The sequence below is a fragment of the Tenrec ecaudatus genome, chromosome 4 (genome assembly GCF_050624435.1).
Source record: "Tenrec ecaudatus isolate mTenEca1 chromosome 4, mTenEca1.hap1, whole genome shotgun sequence".
Taxonomy (NCBI): domain Eukaryota; kingdom Metazoa; phylum Chordata; class Mammalia; order Afrosoricida; family Tenrecidae; genus Tenrec; species Tenrec ecaudatus.
The window spans coordinates 58,747,896-58,763,873 of record NC_134533.1 but is presented as its reverse complement, the minus strand read 5'-3'; the positions used below and the strand labels follow the sequence as shown (position 1 = coordinate 58,763,873).

Sequence of the window (15,978 nt, the reverse complement as noted above, 5' to 3'; positions counted from 1 at the left end):
AGAGAAGGGCGGCGGGTGGGGCCTCACCTGTGGGGCTGGCAGAGCAGCCCCGTGGCACACGGGCATCTGTCCAGCGCTCCATAGGGCTCCAGCTCCCAGCTGATGAGGTCCAGCATCCGGCTGGTGGGGTCATGACACAGCTCGCCCTCCACGGTCAGCGGTGTGCACACAGGAAATAACAGGCCTGGGACCAGGATGGCTCTCCATGAGCCAGCACCAAGGGGAGGGGCAGGGATGGGGTGAACCCTCCACGCCCCACTGCCACCCTGAGGACTGGGCTCGTAGAGGTGGGACATGAGGACATAGGAGCAGCAGCAGCTCCCGAGGGAGCCAGCTGGGAGGCCAGAGCAGTCAGGGAGGGCTGCCTGGAAGAGGAGGGGCGGGGGCGGGCTGTGAGGCCACAGAAGACTGAAAAAGGTAAGGTGAGGAACCCAGGTACTCAAGGTCTGGGGGGGTGGTCTGCTTGAGGGACCATGGTGGTGGTGTGAACAGAGAAGCGGTGGGAAGGTAGGAAAAGATGGGACCCTGAGGGCTCATGAGAGGCCTCCGACAGATTGACTAAAGTGGAAGATACAGGGGTTCCTGCAGGGCAGCTCCAGCCCCACTCATCTTCCTGGAGGAAGCTGAGGGGTGGGCAGGACTGGGGAGATATTGAGGGAACCCAGGAAGTCTTCAGAAACACAGGAGGAAGGGGGAGAGAGCCTGGCCAGCCCTCACCTGGGAAGGTGGGCGGAACAGTAAGCGAGCAGCACAGGAAAAGGAGCACAGCGCCCCCACTCCCCCACAGCCCCCACCTTCCCACCAAGGGGCGTTCCTGCCTGCCCTGGGCTCAGGTGTGCTGCAGGTATCTCTACACCATAGGTCGCTGAGATGGGTTCAATGCAATGGCAAAAACAGTGACCTTGTCGCCCTCCCTCCCTCACTCCCTCCCCACCTCCACCCAGGAGGGGGTTTGCAGACAGGAGCCCATGTCTTGGGACAGGGCACCTACCCACCTCTGTGGAAGGCGCAGCACAGTCCAGACTGGCAGTCCCTCTGGTTGTCGCAGATGGTCCCATTGCCACCTCTGGTGGCCGCTGTGGAGCAGTGACCCCAGACGCACAGCTGGCTTCCACAGCACTCGCTGTCCCGGGTGCAGAGCTGCGCAGAGGGGAGAAGCAGAAGGGGGTGAGGGGGTGGGGGACTGGCTGACGGCCCAGGGCCCTCTTTCCCATTAAGTGGTCTAGCCCATGTCCTCCCAGGGTCCCACCCGCCTCCACCAAGTCAGCTGACTCAGCATCCCAAAAATTCCAACCCAAACTCACTGGACAGAGCAGAACTGCCCCTGTGTTTTCCCATACCAGAGTGGAAAGCCTTGCCTTGCTCCTGCTGGTGGTTTAGAACTGCTCACCTTGCGGTGAGCAGCCCAGTGTGTAACCCATTAGGACCTGCTAGCAGCCCTGTAGACCCAAACCATACTCACTGCCAGAGTCAATTCCGACTCATGGTGACCCTAGAGGGCAGAGTAGAACTGCCCCTGTGGGTTTCTGAGACTGTAACTGTTTACAGGAATAGAAAGCCCATCTTTCTCCCCGGGAGAGGCTGGTGGCTTTGAACTGCCAACCATTTGGATCACAGCCCAACTCATCAGGCTCCTTGGCAACCTTACAGGACAGAGCGAAAGTGCTCTCTCGGGTTTCTAAGGCAGTAAGTCTTTACAAGAGCCTATATCCCCATCTTTTCTCAAGGCGGCTTTGAACCACCGACCTTGCAGTAAGCAGCTCAATGTTTAACCCACTGCCCTACCAGTGCGTCTTCTGCCCAGCCCGAAGAGGAGGAAGCAGATCCTACAAAGCTCCCAGTCATTGTGGAAGCTATGAGGGTTGACTGGAGCTTGGCCACGTAACATACCTTTTCGAAAAGTTGCAGGTATTGGGTGGACTTGGGAGCTGGGGAAGGCAGAAATTGGAGAAGGGCTGGCCCCTTGACTCTGGCTGCCCAGGTGTCTCTAGCTATTATCACTTAGAAGGGTCTCTCTAAGAGAAATGGGCAGGAGACCTCTGCTCTCTACTCCATCCCCCTCCCCAATCTGCTGGGCACTTGATCATGGATTGCCAGCGGGCAGGGTGGCAGACAGCCTCCAGATGGTCCCGTGGGCCCAAACTCTGAAGTGACTCAGCCCTCCAGTTCCATCAGGGGCTCACCCTCACCAAGAGGCTCTCCCCACAGTGGACCTGGTGACACCCATAGCAGGCTACAAGGCTGAGCACCCCTTCCCTTTCCGGGCCCCTGGGCATACTCACTGCCTGCTGGTCCCGGCACGGCTGGCAGGTGTACTGGAAGCTGGCAAACTGGCAGTACTTGCCCAGCCCACAGTCCTCATCAATGATGCATTCCTGGGGGTGGGAGGAGAGGCTGGGTGACTTCAGGCCCCTGCTTCCATCCCAAGGGTAGACCCTTAGGTCTATAGGTGATCATGGGATGCCCTGGCAGGGAAGTGCCTGTCCTTACCCGCCCCTCTCTTTGACCCCACAGGCTCAGGGACAGACACCCCTCGCTGCTGAGTCCTGCATAGACACCATCCTCAAAGACAGACTCACTGCTAGCACATCTTACTGGGGCCCAGAGCAAGGCCTGGCTTCCACGCCATCAAACTCTCCCAGGTCCACACGTTGTACACATCCAGGCCAGGAATATGTAGACTTACTCAAGAGCTAGTCTGCGTGGACTAGATTTAACTCAAAGTGCTAATGCGGTGCCCAGGCTGCCCAGGAAAGGCTGGAGTCTGTGCCCAGCAGGTATCCACTGCCGGGCAGGGCCGTCAGCCTGTTAAGTTAGCATAGACAGCCTGGGGTCGCGGCCCAGGCAGGCTTCCTTTATCCTGGCCATGAAGTAAAGGCAGTGGCCAGCTTTGACATAAGGAGTCCAGCCCATGCCAGCCTAGGTATCTCCTCCTGGCTTCCAGCTCTGCCCACAGGAGGGGACGCAGGAGGCAGGGAAGGAGAAGTGAAGTTATCTGCCCATCCCTGAGGCCAGAGGAGCTTCAAGTCAGCAGGCCCAGGGCAGCAGCTTTAAGGCAGGGGAGCCAGGGCAGAAGATGAAGGAGCAGCCACTCCCTACCCTGACGGGTGGTAGAGGTTTCACTGACTCCCCAAGCAGCAAACCCCAAAACCCACACGCGTGCCATCCAGGATTTGACTTGTTGAAACACTATGCCAGGCCTCCGCGCTTGTTCCCTTCTTTCTCCTGGATCGGCTGGTGGATTTGACCCACCAACCTTGCAGTTAGCAAACGTTTGGGTGTTAGAGTAGACCAGTTTCTAACCTCCATGGGGGTCTGTAGGAGCAATTGTACAGTTATAAAATATAGAAGTCATAGTAAAGTCATGGAAGATAGGAAGAGTGAAATAAAGGAGTCAGATATGGGACAGCCATGATTTCAGCAGCCAGGTCCTCGCAGAAAGGCGGGGAGGAGAGAGCATATGCTCTTTCTGACCAAGGCCAAGATATACTTAGTGGCGTGCAAGCCCCGTTACCAGGTAACCACAAGTCACGGGAAGGGGTTGTACAATAGGCATAAATGCGTCACAGGAAGGGGATGAGCTAGGGGTGTGCACGTAACAGGAAGGGGAGGGGCTATGGGTACACATGTGACAAGATGGGTGGGCCCTAGACTCAAGATGGCAGCCTATCTTGATCATCCTTGAGTGGGCTAGACCTTCTCTCTGGGCTCTCCTTCAGGGAAACAATCTACTATCCTTATCAGAAGGGAGTGGGCCCTACTTAGGGTGGGGCAGACTATACAGTCTGATGGCTCTAGTGGGCTGAGAACCCCCAGGGAGAATAACCGCTGACCTTGACCTCCAAGTGTGCAGTCCTTTACCATGTGTAGCAAGCAGCATCTTAGGTTTGGCAGATATTTCGGGGAGACAACCTGGGGAAAACCCTTTTGTATCCCACAGCTGGGATCAAAAACCACTTTCACTGGGTCTATGTGTTCGGGTCAGGTAGGGGCCATGCAGCCGCTTCCCCCAGCTCTTCCAAAAGATAGCCTGCTGGATTGTGTGGCCTCTTTCCGACCCCACCCCCATTACCTCTCAAGGCCAGAACTGGACTGTGCAGTCCCTGCCTCCAGTATCCCATGGATCTTATCTCTCCGGGCTGGGTCTGTACAGCCCTTCCCTCAGTGTTCGGGAGGATTAACTCACAGACCACATCGTGACTCAGACCCTGCAAATGCAGCACCAGAAGATCTTTCTTTCCCTCACCAGCACATACGTCCTGGGCTCAAGTCCTATATGTGTCCCACTGCCTCACTGCCAGGCACAATTTCCCTGACCTAACTCATTGGGTCTCGGAACCCACCTGGGGGGCTCAAGATGCCCCCGTCCCTATCCCTTCTCTTCCTTTGCTCCTGGGAGTTCTTTCCCTGCCTCAATAAAATCTTTCTCAACTTCACATTCCTGGCAAGTGTACAGTCCTTTACCATGTGTAGCAAGCAGCGTCTTAGTTTTGGCAGATATTTGGGATAGACAACCTGGGGGTAAAAGCCCCTTTATATCCCACACACCATCCTGTGAGAGAAAGACCAGGCTTTCTACTCTCATTTAGAGTTAGAGCCCCGGAAACCCAAACCCAGGGGGCACGTCTCCTCTGTCCTTGAGGACCGTGGGTGCTGCCACCTGGACACAGGCTCAGAGAGGCTTAGTGGCTCCCACAGATACTCTGGCTGGTGCAGGGTAGAGTGGACTCTCCCCCAACCTCATGTGCCCATGAGCGCAGTGGGCTCTGGAGCTGCGCCTTAGCCAGGCACTGAGAATGTCTCCTCTCAGGCACTGCAGTGTGTCCCAGTGCAGGTCCTGCGGGGGGGGGGGGGGGGGTTGGGGGTGGAATGGCGGGAGCGCTCCATCCTGAGTACCATGGGGATCGAGGCCCAGCAAGTGGGGCTTCAAGCAGGTTCGAGCTGGTCCCATCATGGCTGATGCGGCCAAACGGGAACAGGCCCAGATGTTTAAGATGGAGGTCACCTGTGTACACAGGTACAGATAAGAGATAAGAGCTGGAGGCTCATGAAATCCAGGAACAGGTATGGGAGCAGCAAGACCAGGAGGGTAGGGGGAAGGGGGACTGAGTGCAATGATCAACACATAACCAACCACACACCCCGCTCCAGAGGGCAGAACAACAGAAATCATAGGGGAAGGGAGACAGCGGTCAGTGTGAGAGATGAAGATAATAATCATTTATAGTCTATCAAGGGGTCACGAGGGTGGGAGGGGGAGGGGAGAAAAAAGAGGAGCCCATACCAAGGGCTCAATAGCAAGAAAACGTCTAGAGAAGAATGATGGCAACATATGTACAAACATGCTTAATATGATTGATGTCTGGGCCTCTTTCCAGCCAGCGCCGAGCGATGGGTGAGTTTCTCTTAGGGCTGCAGCCATGACACAGGGGCATCTCTCGGGACAGCTGGCACAAGCGCCGCAAAACCAGGGGCAAGAGAAAGCCCTACCACAAGAAGCCGAAGTATGAACTGGGGCGCCCGGCTGCCAACACTAAGATCGGCCCCCACCGCATCCACACGGTTTGTGTGAGAGGAGGCAACAAGAAGTACAGGGCCCTGGACGTGGGGAACTTCTCCCGGGGCTCCAGTGTTGTACCCACAAAACAAGAATCATTAATGCTGTCTACAACGCACCCAACAATGAGCTGGTCCGCACCAAGACGCACTGCATCCTGCTCATGGACAGCACACGGTACCTGCCAGTGGTACGAGTCCCACTCTGCACTGCCCCTGGGCCGGAAAAAGGGGGCTAAGCTGGCTCCTGAAGAGGAGGAGATACTAAAAAAGAAGTGATCAAAGAAAATTTGGAAGAAATACGATGAACGCAAACATCAGCAGTCTTCTGGAGGAGCAGTTCAGCAGGGCAAGCTGCTGGCCTGTATCGCTTCACGGCCAGGTCCGGGTGGCCGAGCAGACAGCTACATGCTAGAGGGGAAGGAGCTGGGGTTTTACCTGAGGAAAATCAATGCTCGAAAAGGGAAATAAATCTTCCCATCCTAGCACGTGTATTAAAGGTGTTTATTCTAAAAACACAAACAAAAAAAAACACAATTGATGTGTGGATTGTTAAGAGTTGAAAGGGCCCCCAATAAAATGATCTTTTAACAATAATAATAATTTGAAAAAGATCTAGGTCACTTAGCACAATAGCCCCAGAATGGGATATTCACAGGAGGTGTTTCAGGGACCCAGAGCCTGAGAAGACCAGGTCTATGGAGTGAGACACGCCTTCAAGGCAGTGTGGTCAGCTGCTGTCTCCAAGCCGGGCAGCTATGTCCCTGTGGTCAGGCAAGAGATCTGGTTGCTATGCAACCACACGCGCACTTGGTCTCTAAGAGGGAGATTAAGTTTCTAGCAGGATGTTGAGTAGTCTCTCCCCTGTCGACCAGCCCACCTTTGACCAATTCAAGTTTCTTTTCGTCACCCATGACAGAACCAGTTCAAAGCCCCGCCCCAAAGGCCTGGGTGGGCAGGGCTGCACCCCTTCTGCCTTGTGAACTGAGAAACACTGGATCCCACATGTGCTGTGGAAAGCTAGGAGTCTGCAGGGAAGGGGGGGGAGGGTGGCGCAGGCATCACTAGGAAGTGGCTATTGTCACTGGTCCAGGTCTGGGTGTTCCCGGACTAACCCTGCAGGGCCAAAGAACCTGTTGCTTGGTTCAAGGTGTCCTCTGCATGGCCCTGCTGCATGGCCAGCCCTGATCCCAGTACCCGGCCTGCTGCCTATTAGTGTGTGGGCACTGAGACCTCACTCCCTGCCCTTGAGTCCATTCTGAAGCTCAGCACCCCCGCAGGACAGGACAGGACTGGCTCTGTGGGTTTCCAAGACTGTAACTCCTTACTGTCCTCAACACAGTGAGGGTGGAGGCTGAGACTTAGGGCAAAGGACCTGCCCAGCCACACCCAGATGGTCCACAGTAGAGTTGAGACTCCAGGTCAGTGGGTTGGACTTTCCAGATGGTGCTAGGGCGGCCACCATGCCTCTCCTTCTGAGCACCGACCAGGCTCCATTCCCTCAGTCCTGGCTTGGCAGGGCCCGCCTCCCATCCTTAGGGCCAGGAGGCAGAAATTCATGGGCCCAGGCATCTGGGACTGTGGGATATAAAAAGACTTTTCCCCAGCTTTGTCTCCCCCAAAGATATGCCAAACATTAGAGGCCATTTGCCAGCACATGGTGGGGGGTCAGATGCATTCAACCTTCAGACTACTTACTGTCTGGCCCTACCTGCGGCCACTCTCTGCTGTTCAGGACCATGGATTACTTCTCCCTGAAGACTTTCAGTCATCTGTCTGGTCCACTGTAGGTGGGGTTCACACCCTACTGATACAGTTTCAGTGGAAAGCCAGAGAACAGGTCAAACCTGCTCAGTGACACCCAAAGTTAGCCTGCCATTCTGAATCTAAGATGACCCATCTTGTCACATGTGTGTCTCCCAATCCCTGCCCTTCTTATTGCATGTACACCCCTAGATCATCCCCCTCCCATTACTATATTACCTATAATACAACCCCTTCCTGTGACTTATGTCCTTACCTGTAATTAGGGGCTTGTACACCCCCAAAAGGTATACAAGCCTTGGTTAGAAATAAAGAGCTCTCTCATTCCCCTGTCCTCTCTCCTCCTCCCACTCCCACCGGTCCGGTCCTCGCTCCCCTGTCCCTTCTCCCCTTGCCCTCCTTCCCCTCCCCTCTCTCCTGCCCTCTTGTCTCCCATCTCCACGTGGACCACCAAGTGGGGCTAAGGTGAGCATGCTACTATGAAATATGACTCCATTGTTTCAATCACTTTTCTATCTCTCCTTATTTTCTATGACTTTATTACATATATATATATATATATATATATTTAACCGCACAATTGCGCCTATTGAACCTGCGATCAGTTGTGGGGGGCTAGCCTTCCCCCACATGGAATCGTCACTCCGGTCCAATGACAGAAGCCAACTGCCTGGGCTCACTGGGCTCCTCTCAGTCCCAGCCACTCCCGGCTGTCCCATGCTGATGGTGGAGTCTGACGAGCATCTGGCTCTTGGCAAGGGGAACTGAGGCCATTCCGAGCAGGCCTCCTGGCAGTCTGGGAGAGGGAGCTATATTTAGCGAGCTGGCCAGGGAGCAGGGCGGCAGGACTGTCTCTCAGCCCTCGGGCTCACATGCCAGCAGAGGTGGGGCTGACAAGGAACAGATTTGGCAGAGGTGCTGGGCCTGGAAACGCCCCTGGTGCTCAGATGCCATCAGGACTTGTGGAAAATGGCTGCGGCTCCATCCTGTCCTCTGACCCTGCTTTTCAGACCCCAGTTGCTCAGAGCAAGGAGGCTCTGCGGGGAAAAGCCGACACACAGCCCTGCGAGGCCTTCCCAGACACCTCCAGGCCGGGCTCCTTCGTGAGCCTCAGCTCTCCGCACCTCAGGGTCCCACACCCCAAAGTCATCCTGGGCATTCCCATGAGGCCCAAGGGAACAGACCACCTCTCCGAGGCTGGGGGTCTCTCCTGGGCCTTCCCTGTGAGGACTTTGCACACTGCACCTGGGAGCAGAGGGCCGAGTGGACACAAGAGCCTGCTGCGTCCACCACATACCCTAGGGTTCTCTCTGGCCCCTGCAGCCACCAACTGCACGTCCCCCCAGCAGGGTGTACAGCCACCAACTGCACATCCCCCCAGCATGGCTGTACAGCCACCAACTGCACATTCCCCCAGCAGGGTGCACAGCCACCAACTGCACGTCCCCCAGCATGGTGTACAGCCACCAACTGCACATCCCCCCAGCAGGGTGTACAGCCATCAACTGCATATCCCCCCAGCAGGGTGTACAGCCACCAACTGCACATTCCCCCAGCAGGGTGCACAGCCACCAACTGCACGTCCCCCAGCATGGTGTACAGCCACCAACTGCACATCCCCCCAGCAGGGTGTACAGCCACCAACTGCACATCCCCCCAGCATGGCTGTACAGCCACCAATTGCACATCCCCCCAGCAGGGTGTACAGCCACCAACTGCACATCCCCCAGCAGGGTGTACAGCCACTAACTGCACGTCCCCCCAGCAGGGTGTACAGCCACCAACTGCACATCCCCCCAGCAGGGTGTACAGCCACCAACTGCACATCCCCCCAGCAGGGTGTACAGCCACCAACTGCACATCCCCCAGCAGGGTGTACAGCCACTAACTGCACGTCCCCCCAGCAGGGTATACAGCCACCAACTGCACGTCCCCCCAGCATGGTGTACTGCCACCAACTGCACGTCCCCCCAGCAGGGTGTACAGCCACCAACTGCACGTCCCCCCAGCATGGTGTACTGCCACCAACTGCACATTCCCCCCATGCACACACAGGTATCACAGAAGAAAAGGGGGACCAGTCGAACCCTCAACCAATCCCCACTCTGCAGAGGAGAAAACCGAGGCTCAGAGCCCACGGTTGCACTGATGGACAAACAGCCAAGACTTAATCCTTCATCTGTCAGGCCCTCCCCGCAAGCACTCTTCCCTGCACCCCATCGCCTCAAACACCCCACCACCACCAACAACAAGCAGGGGGCTCACAGCTCTTCTATCTGGGGACTTGCTATCAAAGGTCATGTCTACTTCTGAGCCTGAAGCATGACCCTGCTGGGTGGTGACAAGGGGGCTGGAGGTGAAGCAGGGGGCGGGACAAGCCTTCGGGGTGTTGATCCAAAAGGTTCCAAGAAAGATTCCAGACGGAGTCGAGGCTCATTATGTCACCCTTAGCTCTGTCTAGTTGGGGTTTGGTACAGTGGGTTGTCTATGGATGGTCACCTGTGTGTATGGGTGGGGGTAGGGCACGATTGGGTGGGCAGGCATTCCCGGCTCCAGCAGTGGACTGCGGGGCCAGTCCCTGCACGCCTGAGTGGTGGGCAGGGCCTGAGCCTCGGACCAGCAGGAGGGGGCTCGGGGTTACTGGGAGATCGGAGACTGCCCCCTTCAGCTGTGCATGAGAGCAACGTCCACCAACCCTGGGGGTTGGGAGTGGGAGTTGGAACCGATGGTCCACAGGGGGCAGAGCAGGCAGCCTCCCCTGATGCAATGGGATTTCCAAGTCAGACTTGCCCTCTTGTGACTTTTTTAAATCAAGCGAGTTACAGGATCCTGTCAAATGCACACGTGCCACGCGCGGCAGCCCCTGCCCCCTCCTGGATGCCTCACTGGAAACTTCCAGCTGACTCCATAGGGGGCAGGCCCCCAACCTCACCCAGAGTTCTGGCCCCACCCCCAATGCTGACATGGCCCTGTGGAAAAAGCCAGGCAGGAGCCAGAAGCTCTGGTTTCCATGTTGACTACCATCACTCTGCAGAACTGCCATTTCCAGGGGCAGGCTTCCAGGGGCAGGCGCTGCAGCTGCCCGGTCTCCTAGGAGCCTGTACCCCAGGAAAGGGGAATGCCCCTGGCTGGACTCAGCACGGGGGCAGGAAAAGGAGAACTCCCCACTCCATGTCCTCCAGGCTCAGGCACGCCCCTCTTTCTGGGAAGCCCTCTGTACCCCACAGGGTGTGTTCCAGAGACAAGATTGCTCCCGTTCCAGAGATCTCATCCGGCTGCCAACCCACAGAGACGGCCAGCCCCAGCTTACAGAAATGTCCAACACATTATTTTAGCCTGAGCTGCTGTCCTCTGGAGAGCGCCAACCCGCATTGAATTCCAAAGGAAACTTCATGTTCCTGAGCCATGGCTAACCAACCCAATAGGATGCCTGTCACCCAGCCTGAGGCAGGAGCCAAGGGAGCGCCCCTCCCACCCTTCCCTTTAGGGTCCCTGGCTCTGCACAGCCCCCACTCCCCACTCCACAGACAGATATCAGGGGTGCAGTCCCAGGGCCGTGCCTGGGTCTGTCCTTCAGAGCCGCCTCATCCACAGGTAATGTGCCCTGTGCAGGAAGCACCTGCCATGCAAGCCAGCATGAGCCTGGCAGGGGCGCCTGACAAAGAGAGGAGGGGACCCAGTCTCCACCCCTCCCCACCACATGGCTGCTCAGGTGGATAAACGTTGGACTCTTAACCGCAGGTTGGTGGTTCAAACCCGCCAGTGACTCCGAGGGAGTCTGTGCCAGTTCTTAGCCCAGGTGAGACTGAACGGGGAGTCAACAGCCTGTTCCAGGGCTACCTTGCACCTGGCCTTGTTCTGGGCCCATCCTATCCTCTGAGGGGGAGCCTTGCGGAGCAGGTAACATAACGATAGAAGGGGAGGCGAGCAGAACCCCAACACGACAAAAGCTGTAACTTCCCACTGAAATGGTGAAAGTGAGAGGCCCCAGACAGCCCATTCTCACAAGCTCTGGCTGTCGCCCCTCCGTGAGGAAAATGGAGGCCTTCTCAGGAGCAGCCTCTCTGCCGGTGCCTGTCCTGGGCCCACGCCAGGATGCTCTGTGTTCCCCACAAGTGGCTCAGGAAGAGAAGCACCTGGTTCCCAGGAACTGAATCCCAGGAGAAGATGCCGAGGCCCCACGAGGAGCAGGGCGGCGTCACTCCTTGAAAATCTGCCCTCTTGAGAGGTTGGTCTTCCCTCCTACTCAGGGTGGGGAGCTGGGGACATGCCCGCCCCGTGGTTTAGGACTTACTGTCAGAATCTGACATGAGAGCCAGAAGGGACTGTTGGCCACACAAAGCCTCCTCCCCCCCCACACACCTCATGCCTGCTGAGGTCACCCCTCAATCATGTGGGAGCCAAGAGGCTGGTCCCGAGCCTGGGCCCCTCTCCCCCTCCACCACCTTCCACACTGCAGCCCGCATTGTTTTCCAAGACACACATCTGATTATGCAAGTCCTGGATGATCCGTGCTTGGAAAACCGCTCCAGCCGCAGGGCCTTCTGGAACAATGCAGGCTGCACTGGGTCAGTCCACGATAACGGGAGCAGACAGGCGGCCTGCCAGGCCCTGGGGAGGGTCGGACTGCATCCGGGCACTAGCATAGTGAAATCTTGTGGCAAGAGTGCAGGGGTGTCCCCAGTGACCAGGGGCAGGAGAGGGGACTTGAGGTCCTGTCAGCGGAGAACTCTTGGCTCTGGCTCCACCAGGCAGTGGTAGGACACCCAGGGAACAGCCCTCAACCATACGTGCCAGCAAGAGGCATCCCAGAATGGGTCTCAACGGTCCTGTGACCAGGAAACGGCGCTCCCACCCATGCAAATGAAGAGCCCGGCTTGGGGTTTACACCCCAGTAGGATCGGGGTTTACACCCCAGGAGGGTCTGGGTTTAGTTGACAGCAGGCTGGATCGGCAGGGCTCGGGGGCCCTTGATTCTAGAAGAATCACCAAGGTCGTGAGTCCCTGTGAGACTGTCACGCTGAGGCCATGCCACTGGGCACTGGCCTTTCCACCTTCTTTGCTTGCTAGGCCCTGGGACCCCACACTACAGGGCACAGTGGTCGGTGCCCACCTGCTTGCCTACACGACTTCCAGACTGCCCTCTCCAGGAACCCCAAGTCCCAGAACGTGGTCGGCGCTTGTAGAATGCCCGTACCTCCCTTGTCTGCCGGCAACAACTCAACCACCATTAAGGGCCCTGTCTCCTCCGAGATGAGGCCTAGTGCCTCTCCTTGGTGGTACGGTGCCCTCAGGACAAACACCCCCCCACCCCCCCAACAGTAGGGATGGTTGGATTGATACTTTGGGGCTCTGAGGACCTATAGGCATCCGTGAGACTTGCCGAGCCTCACACTGGGAACCATGACTTAGGTCGAGAGGACTGCAAGTGTCTACAACCAGATTGTCTCTTTGAGGTGCGCCCCGTCCAGTCAGCAGCCAGGGTAACCCATGCTCACTGGTGCTTCAGGCCAGAGCCTTGTGTGCCCAATTGTGGGCCTCGTCTCCACCAAGGGTAGGAGGAAGCTGAAAGGACGGCATGCCCCTCTCCCCAGGAGGGCCTCCTGGGATAGCCACCCCTTTGTACCGCTCCCCTAAGGCGCCCTGTGGCTGATACAGCCCGGGAGAAATTGTCTTCTTTCAGACCAAGAGCTGAACAAGATTAGTCACAGTACCCCCTGGCGCCTGGCTAAGCCTGGGACTAGCCACATGAGTAACCTTAGGGCCCCTTCATTCATTCAAAGCCAAGAACAATGGGTGCGGTGAAGAGGAGGGTCAGAGGTAGGGTGGGAGTTCTGCTAGAACTTTAGAGCAATGACACAGCTGAATGGATCGCAAGTCCAGGATGCGTCTGCTGCTGGTGCGTGTGTGGGATGGGGGAGGGGGGGAGTAGGGTTTCTCCATGTTTACTCCCTTGGTTTCTTGTTTACTCTTCCCATGAGTCAGAGAGCTGAGTCAGTCTAAATCCCTGACGATTGTTTTCACTTTGCCTCCGGAGGAAGGTCATGAATGTGCGAGGCATGCCTCTACGTACTGGGGGCTTTAAAAGCTTGTGGGGAATTTCCACAATCGTTTCCATGACACTATGCCTGGACTTTCCCCAAGTACCCTCGATGTCCACAGGCTCCGGAGATAGCGTCTTTGAGGAGCTGGTTTCTCACACAACAGCAATCATTTGGCTGCAGAGAGGCTGACGACCAGGCCCTCAGTCTTATCTTCTTTGGCACAAATGGGTTTGGACTGGTTCCCAAACCTAAAGGGTTGGCGATGGGGACTCAACCCAGCAACACCCAAAAACCAAGGATTGGGGACCGGCCCGCATGAAGAGTAAGCCCAATGCAGGCCGAAGTCGCAGGGCCCACTCACACACATGCTGAGCCGGGAGGACAGTAGAGCTGCCCCTCGGGGCCCAGGGCATTGGGGGGCTCAATCCTAAGAGCGAGTGTGAGGGCTGGGCAGTGGCCTGTCCAGGGACGGGTCAGATCGGACTCCCCGGCACCTCACAACCCATAACAGCAAGAAATCATAACAAAAGCAGGCTGCTGTCGCTCTCTCGCTCTCTCTCTCTCCCGGAGAGAGCAGCTCTCAAAACACACCAGACTCACACCATGGCGCCAAGACCGACTCATCATGACACCCCCGCCCCCTGTGGGTCTCGGAGACGGTAACTATTTCCAGGAGTAAAAACCAAGCCCGTCGACCGACCGACCATGCAGATCACAGCCTAGCGTGTCACCACTGCGCCACCAGGGCTGGTGTATGTGCATGTGCGTGTGTGTGTGCGCGTGACCTTTTGCTTATAGCCAGTGTCCTCAACCACCCTGCTACCAAGCACCCCGAGAGTCCCTCCATCTGCTCCCCGCCCCATAGAGCCGCTCTTCTCTGTAATACGTGGAATTGCAACCAAGACATCGCTCCAGCCAGCTCACCTCTGCCTGCCAGGCTGGGGCGGCACCTGCGGGCCTGAGAGGCCCTGAGCTGGTGGAGGTTTCTGAGATGGAGTGATTGGGGGTTCCAGAACAAGCAGTCAGAGAGCTGGGGCTCCACATGTCTGGCTCCCGGCACGCCATACTGCCAGTGGTGCTAGCTGCAGGCCCACGCCCTTCCAAATGCCAGGGTGGTAGGCGGAGCCCAGGCATCCGGACTGAAGCCCCAGGGACTTGGGGCTGGCAAAGTGGCTGAACCCGCAGAGTGTGCCCTGAAACTCTCACAGCCCCCAGTGAGACCTAATCCAGGGGTGCCTGCCTCTGCCAGTCTGGCTTCGCAGGCGCATAACCAGTCCACACAAAGTGGCCGTGGGCATGGTGGGCCCATTTTGCTGCCCCTGTCTCCCCATGCAGAGGGCCCAGCTCAGGTGGGGGCTGGCTGAGAACCCCACTGAGTGCAGAGAGGGGCACGCGGAGGTGTCCTCGGGGCCTCATGCAGGTGCAGAGCCTCCCTACGCCCACCCCCCGCATGGAAGGGACTCAGCTCTGAAGCCCAGAGCTCAGAGGGTGGCCTCCGGAGACCTTGGTGACATGATCTAGAAGGACACTGTTCTTTGGCTTCCCAGTGGTCTGAGCTCAACTCACGGCTGTGAAGATGTCAACGGAACCCCTGGGATGCCTGGAAAATCCGTCCCAGGGGATGGGGACTTCTCCCAGCAGGGCGGCTGAAGGTAAAGCAAGCTTGCAGCCACTGGGTCATGGCCCCAGACTCCACGATGCCCACTTAGATGGACTGGAGTCAGCTTCCACCTCTGGGGCCACGCTTGGGAGGTGGGAACCTGTCTCGGGACCCTGCAGCCTCCTGGCCAGTTCAGGCCCTGTGCCTCCATCTCCAGGGGTGGCATTCGGGCATGGTGGTTAGGGCTAGAGGCTCTTTGGCTTGCTCCAGGGGGCCCAGCATTGCTTTGATGGTGTGTGTGTGTGTGTGTGTATGTGTGTGTGTGTGTGCGTGTCTCCTCTGGATGCCGTTAGCAGTTGGGGAAATGTGTGGCTTCCCTCTCAGAATACCGCTCTCAGAGGCAGAGAGTAACATGCACGTGGTTACAAAGGAAAACCATTGCCCTGCAGCACAGTTGTCAAAATATTGTGAGACGCAGCATTGTATGTGATTCCTGGGGAACACACGGAAGAGTAGGATCCAATGGCATGAACGCTGTTTGGAGGTACCTGCTGCACCGGTAAGAAAACACAGGCAGTCCCCGCAAAAGGCACGTCTGACTTACAGACTATGCATACTTGCCCTTTAATGCTACGTCAACTTGCCCTTACTTTGAAATGACGGAACCAACCCTTGTTGCTGTTATGTGCCATTAAGTCCATTCTGACTTGTTGCAATCCTCTGTACAAGTGACCGACACACCACCTGGTCCTGCGCCAGCCTCCCACTTGTTCACACGTTCGAGCCCATTGTTGCAGCCACTGTGTCCAGCCACCTTGTCAAGGGCCCTCTTCTTCCCCATGGCTCCTCTCGTTCACCAAGCAGGATGGCCTTGTCCAGGCTGGGCTCTCCTGACAATAAGTCCAAAGTAGGTGAGACGAGGTCTCCATCCTTGGCTCTAAGGAACACTTCTGCCGAGACAGATGGGTTGGTTGGCGCTTTTGGCGGTGCGTGGCGCTTCCCATGTTCTTCGCC

The 15,978-nt window shown here is 57.1% G+C and overlaps 1 protein-coding gene and 1 pseudogene across 1 annotated transcript in view; one reads left to right on the top strand and one right to left on the bottom strand.

Annotated features, from left to right (window-relative positions):
- DKK3 (dickkopf Wnt signaling pathway inhibitor 3) overlaps nt 1-15,978 on the bottom strand; it is a 55,487-nt gene that overhangs the window by 10,876 nt on the left and 28,633 nt on the right. Inside the window, exons 5-7 of the mRNA XM_075546064.1 lie at nt 2,283-2,375; nt 996-1,140; nt 28-184 (exon numbers count right to left, since the gene is read on the bottom strand). Coding sequence (XP_075402179.1) covers nt 28-184; nt 996-1,140; nt 2,283-2,375 — 395 coding nt within the window. The remainder of the gene's footprint in view (nt 1-27; nt 185-995; nt 1,141-2,282; nt 2,376-15,978) is intronic.
- LOC142444277 (small ribosomal subunit protein eS8-like) lies at nt 4,953-6,027 on the top strand (annotated as a pseudogene).